Source organism: Chelonus insularis, unplaced genomic scaffold, assembly GCF_013357705.1.
Source record: "Chelonus insularis isolate UGA/USDA-ARS -01 unplaced genomic scaffold, ASM1335770v1 contig_76_pilon, whole genome shotgun sequence".
Taxonomy (NCBI): Eukaryota; Metazoa; Arthropoda; class Insecta; order Hymenoptera; family Braconidae; genus Chelonus; species Chelonus insularis.
Genome location: NW_023276741.1, coordinates 293,853 through 307,994, shown reverse-complemented (window position 1 = coordinate 307,994; position 14,142 = coordinate 293,853). Strand labels below are relative to the sequence as shown.

General features: G+C 35.7%; 1 protein-coding gene across 1 annotated transcript; it reads right to left on the bottom strand.

The window, feature by feature from the left end:
• Window positions 1-12,850: 12,850 nt before the first annotated feature.
• On the bottom strand, window positions 12,851-13,822 carry LOC118071234 (uncharacterized). The gene has a single exon (XM_035090281.1). The coding sequence runs from the start codon at window positions 13,820-13,822 to the stop codon at window positions 12,851-12,853; it is 972 nt and encodes a 323-aa protein (XP_034946172.1).
• Window positions 13,823-14,142: the final 320 nt, after the last annotated feature.

The window sequence follows — 14,142 nt, the reverse complement described above, 5'->3', positions numbered from 1 at the left end:
TGTGATGGATCACTTAAATACTCACAGGCCTTATACGCCAAGAATTCGGCGTATCGTGGCGAGTATCAGACGTGAACATCACACTGTGAATACGGCCGTGTTACTGATCCTAAAGGAAAGGTACACAGGCAAAATAAGATCGCTAATGGCCGTTAAAAAGTCATTAGCAAAGCGGTACAAGCGACGAAGGGACAACAGATTGTTCCAATCTGACCCTTCGCGCTTTCTTAAGCCGCAAGCCTCTGTCACTTATGAGCCCCCGAGTGCAGAAAGAGTTGAAACCTACTGGACCGAAATATATGGTCGCGCTAGTGCGCTAGATGTAGACACTCCAGCCCTTCAACTGTTCAGAGAATTCTGTGATGAACATCTATCACGAATTCCTGAAGAGTTCCAACGAGTCAGCATGGATGAAATCAGGAATGCTCTAAGGGGCACAAAGAACTGGGCTGCCCCTGGGCCAGATGCAATCCCCACCTTCTGGTGGAAAAAATTGACCTCATCCCACCAGCATCTGGCTCGTATCTTCTCAGAATATCTTGGAGGAGATACACCCATTCCTGGATGGCTCGTTGAAGGGTGTACTGTGCTGATCCCCAAAAGTGGTGATCTGTCCAACCCCAAAAACTACAGGCCTATTGCATGTCTAAATACTCTCTACAAATTGTTTACAAAGATTTTGAACGAGAGGATTTTGACTGCAATAGAACCTGTATGGAGACAGATAAACGAACAACGTGGCAGCAAGCGTGGCTTGACAGGTTGCAAGGAGAACTTGCTAGTAGACCGATGCGTCACAATGGACGCATACTACTACAAGCGCAACTTGTCAATGGCCTGGGTGGATTACAGAAAGGCATTTGATACAACATCACACGAGCTTCTCCTCTACTTGCTCAAATGCCTTTCAGTATCCCCACAAATAGTGAGATGCATCGAACATCTGATGCCGCTCTGGAGGACACGTTTCACCGTAACATCTGGTGGAACAAAAGTGTCTACCAGAGCAGTGCCATTTAGGAGAGGCGTATACCAGGGAGATACCCTGAGTCCTCTTCTATTTTGCATCTCACTGCTGCCATTATCTGTCACTCTACGCCGAACGCCTGGATATAAAGCCGGACGAGTCTCCAACCGCGTACACAAAGTCACACATCTATTTTATATGGATGACTTGAAAGTGTACGCGGCAAGTCCTGAGAGACTCCGAACAGCCCTAGAGGTTGTTTCCGAGTATACCAGTGCAATCGGCATGGAGTTTGGGCTGGACAAGTGCGCAGTTGCCCACTTAGTAAAAGGAAGATCGCCGAACTGGAGTGATAATGTCGAGCTTATAGACGGGAGCATCATAAAACATCTGGATGCTGGAGACTCATACCGATATCTTGGACAGGCACAATCTCCTTTGCAGGACGTGTCTGTCATCAAAGATACTCTCCGCAGTGAGTACAAGTGGCGACTTAAGAGAATATGGGGCTCTGAATTATCAGGCCCTAACAAAGTAAAAGCCACGAATATGCTCGCTGTCCCAGTCTTGCTATACTCATTCGGAGTTCTTAAGTGGCTCCGAAAAGAGCTTAAAAATCTTGACATTATCACGAGGAAAGTGATGACATTATATCGAAGTCATCACCCGCGATCTTCTGTCCAACGCCTATACTTTCCCCGTGATCTGGGAGGGCGTGGACTACTAAGTTTGGAGTGTCTACATGACAGGTTAGTGATAGGCCTGGCTTATGACATCTATGAGAGCTCTGATCCTCTTCTCAAGTTCGTGAACAGCTTTGAACTATTGGGAAGGGATGCGTTCCTATATAGAGCAGCATATCAGGCAGCGCAGAACCTCGGCTCAGTTTTCGACCCTAGCAGTCCAGACGGTCTAAGGCTTTTGCAATTGACCAGAGGGCAGCGAAAGGTCGATATAAAAACAACCGAGCAGTCAAAACTGCTCGACGAACATGTGGCAAAGTCCTTACATGGTGTGTTTTATCGTCATCTCGAAACACAGGACTTGTCACACCAGCTGACTTTCCAATACCTTAAGTCAGCTGGCTTGTTCTCTGAGACCGAAGGATTCATTATGGCCTGCCAAGATGGTGTATTTTCCACCCTCGCCTATCGGCGTGATGTTATGCACGAGCAACTCGAGGACACAAGATGCCGAGTTTGTCACGGTGATGTAGATGAGACGCTATTTCATGTTTTATCGGCTTGTCCGATATTAGCGCGCTCAGCCTACATTCACCGGCATAACGCCGCCCTAAGAGTGCTGTATTACCACCTTCGGCACTCTTATGGAATAGACGAGACACCAGTGCTGCCCTATGTGCCCGGTGAAATTGAGTCAGTCGTTGAGAACGGGAGAGCAAAAATTCTTTGGAATTACCCGCTCTCTACGCCCCAACGTATTGAACACAATAAGCCGGATATTACTCTTTTCGACCATACCACCAAGCACGTATATTACATTGAGTTCTCAGCCCCGGCTGAGACAAATATACGTGCAAAAGAAGAGAGTAAACAGGAACGCTACAGAGAGCTCATGGAGGTCATGAGAAATGTCTATCACGAATACACAGCGCACGTGATAGTCCTGGTGATTGGCGCCCTCGGAGGGATGAGGGACCGCTTTCTGACAGAGCTTCGAACAATACCAGTCTGCCGTAGTCAGGCTGAGATTCTCGCGGCTCGTATGCAGAAAGCGGTCATCCTTGGTTCTCTCCGAATCCTGAGACGACTGTAACAAATGACTGAACGGCTGCAGCCCCGGCTCACCCTCAAACCTGAGGGAGTCAGGTGCCTGCAGGATAATTCCGTCTGGTCAGGCCCCAGGTGGGTCGGAGCCCTGGGATCCCTGGCCAGACACCTCTGACGAATCGCAAGATGAAAATAATAATAATAATAATAATAATAATAATCGAATATTATTATTAACGATAAATAAAGCTGAAAGAATTTAAAAATTGTGATGAACAATTAAATATGTGATCAACAATGACTCATAGCTGATCACTCTTAATCATTTTTCTTTAAGTTAACAATTATTTTTTCTGGTACATTTAATTACTTATCGAATATGATTTTATAATGCAATAACTGTTAATTGTATTGTACAATGCATTTGTTTCCGCACTACCCGTTCGGTAGAATGCTCAGGGCGTTTTTTTTCATGGTTACCCTTATAGGCTTATTCCATGTTTTACTATAATTTCCAAAGTACGATTGCTACTCTTATAGATGTATGTATACTTGAAATGTTTAATTTTTTCTCTCATCCGTTAAAGATGACAGAGATTTTCTGGAAAAATAATTTTTTTTATTCAATTTTGTGACCTACTTTCGGTAGGATCATTCGTGTCACCTGTGTGAGGTGACAGTAAGGCTTTCTGAAAGCATATTCCTTATCATTCGAGCTGAATGACAGAAATTACCCGTGATGGACTTATTACGTGTTTTTCTGTTTCTTGTCTAATAAAGAGTTACATTTCATTAGAACTCGATGTTCAAAGTTTCCATCTGTTAATCGATTGTACTTTGGTAAATTGTACATCGTGGCATAACTGAACAACCTCGCAACGGCTGCAGATAAAGGCAAAAGCGTACTAAACTTTAGAAATATTTTCTTTACCGTCGGATACGCATTTAATAATTTCAAATCGCGCTGTTAATCTGCAAGAAACTGTTGTTATTCCGCCTCTTCGCTATTGGTTCTAAGAATTGGACTGGCGTTTGAGTTACCTTCAGAAGAGAAATCGAAAAAGCTATCCTCTTCTATATTCATATTGCCTTCAGCATTCGTTTTTTGCATGTTCTCGAGTGTTTCTTTTATAGCCATCATGACATTATTTTGCGCGGCTTGCGTTAAACAACTGATCTACCTTAATTTAAAGGTTGGATGCGTAGCTGCTGCAACTGCGCTGATACGTCTTTCGACTTCGACATCGAAAAATTTTTTGAATCAATTGTCCAGCCCATCAAGCATTGCTTCTATTAATAGTTTACACTATCGAATATTATCCTTTTGCTTATTGTTTAATTTATTTTTTATGGATATTATTGTAGGGAGTCAATATCTAAAATGACATTTTTCTTCTCCTTGCAAGAGGTCAATTCTATGTGCTACAGGCTGGTTACACAAGTATTCATAAATTAATTGAAAGTCGATTTCTCTTCATTTATCATCGACATCTATATTCGTCGACAATATTTTCGTTTTTAGCCGAAAAATTTGTTTCAGTGAATCAAACATTGAATTTCAGCGTGTTATGACTGGCTTTTTCAATACTTCTCCAAGAATTTTCATCATACTTTCACGTTTCTTCGGCGGATTTATCATTTTAAACATGATTTAATGCCTCTTAGTGCATTTGTTGTGACGATGAGATTTAAAGTGTGAATAGCACATCTGAAATTCAATGGAAGAATTGGACTTATTTCTTTATTTGCATTACATGTATCGAGTACGGTAAACGCGGACTCCTCATCGTCCTCTACAATCATGTCCTGCGGTGATTCTATGTTTTCTGTTTGAAAAAATGAATCAACCGACTTTACTCCATATTCTCTGAAAGCTTTGACAAACTTAGATCCATTGTCCGTTATTGTCACTATCACTTTTTCGTTTGTAATTTCGAATGATTTGTGAATACTATCTATCTTTAGTGCGATCTTGTCAAATGTATGATCGCCCTCGAATCGTCGACACCCCAATGCATAGGATTTACGTTCAAAACTTAAGTCATCAATCTGTGAAAAAATTTAAAAAAATCGATATTAATAAATAGGGGACAAAATTATCCTCGCTACATATTATAACGCATACGGCATGCAGAAACAACTTACCTAATGAGCTGCCATTCCTAAAAATCTACGATTCGAGCTCGACCATGTATCAGCTGTTGTACAGACATACGACACCTTAGCTAGTTCACTTTTTATGGTCGACATGCTCTCTAGATGAGCATCTCCTATTCGTCGACGAAGTGTCCGTAATGAAAGGTGTTGAAGTGTCTGACCACGTTTTTTTTATTTTCATGTCTGTTGAATAAAGAAATAGGAAATATAACAAATGGTTTTGTGACTTCTTCCAAAATTAAAGTAATGAGAAATCATCTAAATGCACTTATCATCAAAAATTTTTCTAAAAGCTGGCGAATCTACGGTGTTAAAGGGTGCCAATGACTCTAACACATAGTTGATGACATTTTCTCCAAATTACGCTTGTAAAAAACTGGAATAAGTTTTATGATCATCGCCAGCAAGTTTCCTTTTTTTAACTTTATCAACGGCATATTGATGATATTCTTCTATCTTTCGCTTGTGAGCTTTCTGTACAAAAAAACTGATTCACGATAATCCAACTTGTGAATTCTAAAGACTTCAAACGCATTACGTTCTCTAATATCAAACTATCAAAGTCTTTTACCTAAATGTGCGAGACGAAATTCGATTATGTACTAATTATACCAGAGATCGTATGATCTTTATTTTTTTCTTGCCTACACAATTGGCAGAATGCTTTAATCGTTCCGTTTAAGGAAGATTTATTTAAAATTGGCCGGAAATACGTGCTATCTAAGTAAGGACGTCGATTGCATTCTGCAAGTATTTCACTTTAAAAAGTCTGTAATTTTAGAATGTACGATGAGTTACAAAAGATGAACAATAGAATGAATAATTAAGCACTCTTAAGGACTCTTTTATGTGTACAGAACTACCTTAATACGAATTTACCTATGACAACTCGAACGCATGCGACTTAAACCTATACCTCAACCCGCTCGGCTACACTGATCGAAGATATTTATTACTGTTAAAAGTTATATCATTTTATATTAAGAAAATCATATAATCCACAGTAAAATATGGATTGAATTGGTTCCACTATATTTCTTGATAATTACATAGATTGATTAACTGTTAAAAAATATTTTTTGTACTGTAACAAAGGTATGTTTTACAGTCAAGATGGAATCTCATCAAAAACAGCCCCCTCGTTCTGAGCTGTATAAAAATGTGCACCAAGCATAAATAATGACACTGACGGCACACAAAAAAGCCTAAAATCATTAAACGCCAAGTATCTACATCTAAGAATCAACAATATTTGACATGAATGATTTTTTTCGGTTTTGTTATGATATCATGTAGTACCGATCCATTTTCATCTGTTACCGGAGTACCACCTTTATCACAAACAACATTTAAAATAGAAAATAATATTTTCTATAATAAAAAATTTCTGATTCGCGAGATCAACGTTCAATAATCGCAATGAAAAATGAACGGAAAATATCTTTGCTGTAGCGATTTAAAACTTGAAATCTTCAACCACTTAAGGATGAGAAAAGTCCCATGGGCCGGCCATAAGGACTGTATTCGGAAAATTGAAAATATTGGTCGATAAAATAACTTTAACGATTTTTATAGATTTTTGCATGAGGAATCCGAATCCGTTGGTTATTTTTTCTAAAAGCTATAAGTTCATTATTTATTAACATTTTTATTGTTTAAACGCAAATATTAGCTAGAGTATTCAACGTACAGGAAAAATGTTAATTCTGTCTGGATGAAGACAAAAATTTTTATTTTAAATAAAGTATAGTAAGCAGGTTCAGTGGCAACAATAAATTTTTCCAGGAGGTTCAGCAACAAAATAAGATTAAAATTCTGACTCGGGTATGCGCACTCGGAGCTGATCACTTTTTCTAAGTTTTTTACGCTCAAATATATGGCCAAAGTGGTGAAAATTGTTAGATAAGAAATGCTCCATCCATCTCTATTATCGGCGTAAAAAGTATAGGCCCCTCACTTTCAAAAGCGATATAAAAAAAAATAATAATCTCATTAAGTTGCGTGAGGAATCAATGGAAAGAGAATCCGATTCTACAACTTCTCTGAAAATTTCAATGCAATGAATTAAAAACTTCGCGAGTTACAGAATTTTTTAGAGTAAAAAACCATGTTTTTAGAGGTCAATTTTTCATGAGGGAAGTTTACACGATCGTAGCAATGCGAAAAATATAGGGATCGAATTGAAAATTTTATCGTAGTTAGGGAAGACGTTTAGAAATAAAATTAAGTTGGAAAAAAAAATTTTTTTTAATAAACAAAAAAGTTACAACAAATAATATCAGAGGACAATATCTCAGCACCAAATGATGATAGAAAAATGAGACAACATCGACATGAAAGAAAAAAAATTATAGAGAATGTATCGCGAATAATAGATAGAGAAAAAAAAGAAACCGCGAAAATACATAACATTCAAAAAATCATGCAGGTGTTTATGACAGTCATTAACGGCAAGGATAATCCATCGTAAACCTTTTCTTCTCATATAGAAGCTTAAACATATAAAAGTAAGAAAAAAACTATATTTTTCAACAAACATCATAAAAGAATGACACACAGAAGGGCGTAAAATAGGTAAAATATTTGAGGGGCAAAAGAAGATAGACACAACTTGCACGGAAGCATCCAGTACAGAAAATAAAGAAAAGAAAACATGATGCAGACTAATAGAGAATAGTCTGATCTATAATTCCATCTACTTAAAATAATTAAAAACCGCGAATTAGCTCGCGGGCAATTATGAGAGCATCATTTTTAGAGCAGAAGGTACAGAAAACATGATTTTCTCACCTTTGAAAATCTGTAACTCTTTTAAATATTAATATTAAGGAAAAAAATTTGCAGACTAATAGAGAATAGTCTGATCTATAATTCCATCTACTTAAAATAATTAAAAACCGCGAATTAGCTCGCGGGCAATTATGAGAGCATCATTTTTAGAGCAGAAGGTACAGAAAACATGATTTTCTCACCTTTGAAAATCTATAACTCTTTTAAATATTAATATTAAGGAATAAAAATTTGCAGACTAATAGAGAATAGTCTGATCTATAATTCCATCTACTTAAAATAATTAAAAACCGCGAATTAGCTCGCGGGCAATTATGAGAGCATCATTTTTAGAGCAGAAGGTACAGAAAACATGATTTTCTCACCTTTGAAAATCTATAACTCTTTTAAATATTAATATTAAGGAATAAAAATTTGCAGACTAATAGAGAATAGTCTGATCTATAATTCCATCTACTTAAAATAATTAAAAACCGCGAATTAGCTCGCGGGCAATTATGAGAGCATCATTTTTAGAGCAGAAGGTACAGAAAACATGATTTTCTCACCTTTGAAAATCTATAACTCTTTTAAATATTAATATTAAGGAAAAAAATTTGCAGACTAATAGAGAATAGTCTGATCTATAATTCCATCTACTTAAAATAATTAAAAACCGCGAATTAGCTCGCGGGCAATTATGAGAGCATCATTTTTAGAGCAGAAGGTACAGAAAACATGATTTTCTCACCTTTGAAAATCTGTAACTCTTTTAAATATTAATATTAAGGAATACAAATTTGCAGACTAATAGAGAATAGTCTGATCTATAATTCCATCTAATTAGAATGATAAAAAAACCGCGAATTAGCTCGCGGGCAATTATGAGATCATCATTTTAAGAGCAGAAGGTACAGAAAACATGATTTTCTCACCTTTGAAAATCTATAACTCTTTTAAATATTAATATTAAGGAATAAAAATTTGCAGACTAATAGAGAATAGTCTGATCTATAATTCCATCTACTTAAAATAATTAAAAACCGCGAATTAGCTCGCGGGCAATTATGAGAGCATCATTTTTAGAGCAGAAGGTACAGAAAACATGATTTTCTCACCTTTGAAAATCTGTAACTCTTTTAAATATTAATATTAAGGAATAAAAATTTGCAGACTAATAGAGAATAGTCTGATCTATAATTCCATCTACTTAAAATAATTAAAAACCGCGAATTAGCTCGCGGGCAATTATGAGAGCATCATTTTAGAGCAGAAGGTACAGAAAACATGATTTTCTCACCTTTGAAAATCTGTAACTCTTTTAAATATTAATATTAAGGAATAAAAATTTGCAGACTAATAGAGAATAGTCTGATCTATAATTCCATCTACTTAAAATAATAAAAACCGCGAATTAGCTCGCGGGCAATTATGAGAGCATCATTTTTAGAGCAGAAGGTACAGAAAACATGATTTTCTCACCTTTGAAAATCTGTAACTCTTTTAAATATTAATATTAAGGAAAAAAAATTTGCAGACTAATAGAGAATAGTCTGATCTATAATTCCATCTACTTGAAATAATAAAAAACCGCGAATTAGCTCGCGGGCAATTATGAGAGCATCAATTTAAGAGCAGAAGGTACAGAAAACATGATTTTCTCACCTTCAAAAATCTGTAACTCTTTCCAATATTAATATTAAGGAATACAAATTTGCAGACTAATAGAGAATAGTCTGATCTATAATTCCATCTACTTAAAATAATTAAAAACCGCGAATTAGCTCGCGGGGCAATTATGAGAGCATCATTTTTAGAGCAGAAGGTACAGAAAACATGATTTTCTCACCTTTGAAAATCTATAACTCTTTTAAATATTAATATTAAGGAATAAAATTTGCAGACTAATAGAGAATAGTCTGATCTATAATTCCATCTACTTAAAATAATTAAAAACCGCGAATTAGCTCGCGGGCAATTATGAGAGCATCATTTTAGAGCAGAAGGTACAGAAAACATGATTTTCTCACCTTTGAAAATCTATAACTCTTTTAAATATTAATATTAAGGAATAAAAATTTGCAGACTAATAGAGAATAGTCTGATCTATAATTCCATCTACTTAAAATAATAAAAACCGCGAATTAGCTCGCGGGCAATTATGAGAGCATCAATTTTAAGAGCAGAAGGTACAGAAAACATGATTTTCTCACCTTTGAAAATCTATAACTCTTTTAAATATTAATATTAAGGAATAAAAATTTGCAGACTAATAGAGAATAGTCTGATCTATAATTCCATCTACTTAAAATAATTAAAAACCGCGAATTAGCTCGCGGGCAATTATGAGAGCATCATTTTAGAGCAGAAGGTACAGAAAACATGATTTTCTCACCTTTGAAAATCTATAACTCTTTTAAATATTAATATTAAGGAATAAAAATTTGCAGACTAATAGAGAATAGTCTGATCTATAATTCCATCTACTTAAAATAATTAAAAACCGCGAATTAGCTCGCGGGCAATTATGAGAGCATCATTTTTAGAGCAGAAGGTACAGAAAACATGATTTTCTCACCTTGAAAATCTGTAACTCTTTTAAATATAATTTAAGGAAAAAAATTTGCAGACTAATAGAGAATAGTCTGATCTATAATTCCATCTACTTAAAATAATTAAAACCGCGAATTAGCTCGCGGGCAATTATGAGAGCATCATTTTTAGAGCAGAAGGTACAGAAAACATGATTTTCCTCACCTTTGAAAATCTATAACTCTTTTAAATATTAATATTAAGGAATAAAAATTGCAGACTAATAGAGAATAGTCTGATCTATAATTCCATCTAATTAGAATGATAAAAAAACCGCGAATTAGCTCGCGGGCAATTATAAGATCATCAATTTAAAAGCAGAAGGTACAGAAAATCATGTTTTCTCACCTTTGAAAATCTGTAACTCTTTTAAATATTAATATTAAGGAATAAAAATTTGCAGACTAATAGAGAATAGTCTGATCTATAATTCCATCTACTTAAAATAATAAAAACCGCGAATTAGCTCGCGGGCAATATGAGAGCATCATTTTTAGAGCAGAAGGTACAGAAAACATGATTTTCTCACCTTTGAAAATCTGTAACTCTTTTAAATATTAATATTAAGGAATAAAAATTTGCAGACTAATAGAGAATAGTCTGATCTATAATTCCATCTACTTAAATAATTAAAAACCCGCGAATTAGCTCGCGGGCAATTATGAGAGCATCATTTTTAGAGCAGAAGGTACAGAAAACATGATTTTCTCACCTTTGAAAATCTATAACTCTTTTAAATATTAATATTAAGGAATAAAAATTTGCAGACTAATAGAGAATAGTCTGATCTATAATTCCATCTACTTAAAATAATAAAAAACCGCGAATTAGCTCGCGGGCAATTATGAGAGCATCATTTTTAGAGCAGAAGGTACAGAAAACATGATTTTCTCACCTTTGAAAATCTGTAACTCTTTTAAATATTAATATTAAGGAAAAAAAATTGCAGACTAATAGAGAATAGTCTGATCTATAATTCCATCTACTTGAAATAATAAAAAACCGCGAATTAGCTCGCGGGCAATTATGAGAGCATCAATTTAAGAGCAGAAGGTACAGAAAACATGATTTTCTCACCTCAAAAATCTGTAACTCTTTCCAATATTAATATTAAGGAATACAAATTTGCAGACTAATAGAGAATAGTCTGATCTATAATTCCATCTACTTAAAATAATTAAAAACCGCGAATTAGCTCGCGGGCAATTATGAGAGCATCATTTTTAGAGCAGAAGGTACAGAAAACATGATTTTCTCACCTTGAAAATCTATAACTCTTTAAATATTAATATTAAGGAATAAAAATTTGCAGACTAATAGAGAATAGTCTGATCTATAATTCCATCTACTTAAAATAATTAAAAACCGCGAATTAGCTCGCGGGCAATTATGAGAGCATCATTTTTAGAGCAGAAGGTACAGAAAACATGATTTTCTCACCTTTGAAAATCTATAACTCTTTTAAATATTAATATTAAGGAATAAAAATTTGCAGACTAATAGAGAATAGTCTGATCTATAATTCCATCTACTTAAAATAATTAAAAACCGCGAATTAGCTCGCGGGCAATTATGAGAGCATCATTTTTAGAGCAGAAGGTACAGAAAACATGATTTTCTCACCTTTGAAAATCTGTAACTCTTTTAAATATTAATATTAAGGAAAAAAAATTTGCAGACTAATAGAGAATAGTCTGATCTATAATTCCATCTACTTAAAATAATTAAAAACCGCGAATTAGCTCGCGGGCAATTATGAGAGCATCATTTTTAGAGCAGAAGGTACAGAAAACATGATTTTCTCACCTTCAAAAATCTGTAACTCTTTTAATATTAATATTAAGGAATAAAAATTTGCAGACTAATAGAGAATAGTCTGATCTGTAATTCCATCTAATTAGAATGATAAAAAACCGCGAATTAGCTCGCGGGCAATTATGAGAGCATCATTTTTAGAGCAGAAGGTACAGAAAACATGATTTTCTCACCTTCAAAATCTGTAACTCTTTTAAATATTAATATTAAGGAATAAAAATTTGCAGACTAATAGAGAATAGTCTGATCTATAATTCCATCTACTTAAAATAATTATTAATCGCGAATTAGCTTGCGGGCAATTATGAGAGCATCAATTTCAGAGCAGATGGTACGGAAAACATGGTTTTCTCACCTACAAAAACCCTGCATTTTCCGTACTTCTCAACATCTGTAACTTTTTTTAATATTAATATATTTTGCCTACTCTGGCCAACAATAAATTGTTGCTCAACGAAAACCACGTGAAGGTGGTAGGCATCTTTCGTCAGGAGGGATAGGATATAGGATGGGTAAAGGGTTGGTTTTATTCTAACTTCTCAGTGATATGCGTTTCTAATAGGTTCGATTTTGCAAATCGAAAATTTTGACGTATCTGCACTGGGAAATTAGTTGTGTGGTATTTTGTATTGCAGTTTGACCGCTTTTTTTTCTTTTTTGTTTTTATTCTTTGTTCACTTTTTCGACCTGTCGTCATTTTCGTGGTTCTTTACACATAGTTTTCCTTTCATCCTGTTCCTTTTCCACTTTATTTTCGATGTGACGGTTTTTCTTATTTCAATAGTTTATCATTCTGTCATTTTTTTCACGCAATCTTCGCCTATTCTTCATCGTCACTTTCACTTTCTTCGGAAGTGTCGTTCCCATCGCTGTCAGTATTTTCAGCTTCTACAATCGATTCGATCCTATCTGAAATTTTCTTCGCGAGCTCACGAGACTTATCTTCCTCTTTCTTTGCGTGCTCAATGCATCGTGGCCATAGCGTTGGCGGAACAGAATCCATCGCTTCGACGCATAGCTGATGAACATCATGGACTTTAAAAGTCTTATTACGTTTTGCGACGTAATTTTTCACGTATGCCCATACTAATTCGATGGGGTTATATTCGCAATGAGCTACAGGGAGCCAGAGAATTTTGACTTCGTCATTTCTTATTTCTCTTGTAACTTTGTTCAACACATAATGTCTTGAGTAGTGGTGAGGTCTCGCTAAGTTGAGCAGTTCATTCCTGTTGAGGTCTTCGAAATGCTCAACATACGACGGGACTTCTACCTCACGCTTTATCAGCCATTCAATTATCTGGAGCTTTCTCCATTGCGTTGTAGGATTGCGAAATTCTGGATCCAGCATCGTGTGGTATGGCGCTTGATCTAGTACGATCACCGATTTCTTCGGTAGTACGCGTAGTACGTCTGCAATCCATTCTTGGTAATGCTGAGCGTTCATTTCGTCATGATAATCGTTGGATCCTTTTATTCCTACAAAGCATTTCATCGCTCCAGGTACAAATCCGTCATCTCCTCCAATGTGCAACATGATGACTCTTTTCCCTGCTCCAGAAGGTGTGATAAAACCACCTCTTTCTCCGTACACTTCTTGTACTTTTTCGCGATATAATTCACAGCTGTCAAATTGACTTGTGTCAATTTGTTCGGTCCATCCATATTTCCTGCTATGATTGGCTCCACACCATGACTCGTCTGTGTAAAAGATCTTGTATCCTTTGTCACGATATTCTTGGATTTCTCTCAAGTAATTATCGCGTTGCCCTGCGATTTTTATACTTTCCATCCATACGGGTTTTTTTGCCAGTTTTCTATAAGAAAAATGCAATTTCTTCATCCATTTTTCAGTGTGGAAACTTTGAATTCAGGAAGATCCAGTACTTCGTTCTTCAAATCTTCATATAATGCTGATGTTGTGGGAAATTCCTTTCTTGCATAAAAATTGTGGATTCTTTTTCTTATTAAACCTTGCAAGTTTTCGTCGCAAGGAATAGACGGCCTTCCACTTCTTTCTGAAGTTATAACTTCGCCGTTTTTTCGCCACTCGCTCGTGATCCGCTTCACCGTTCTCTCTGAAATTTGCAGACATTCTGCCGTCCTCCTGAT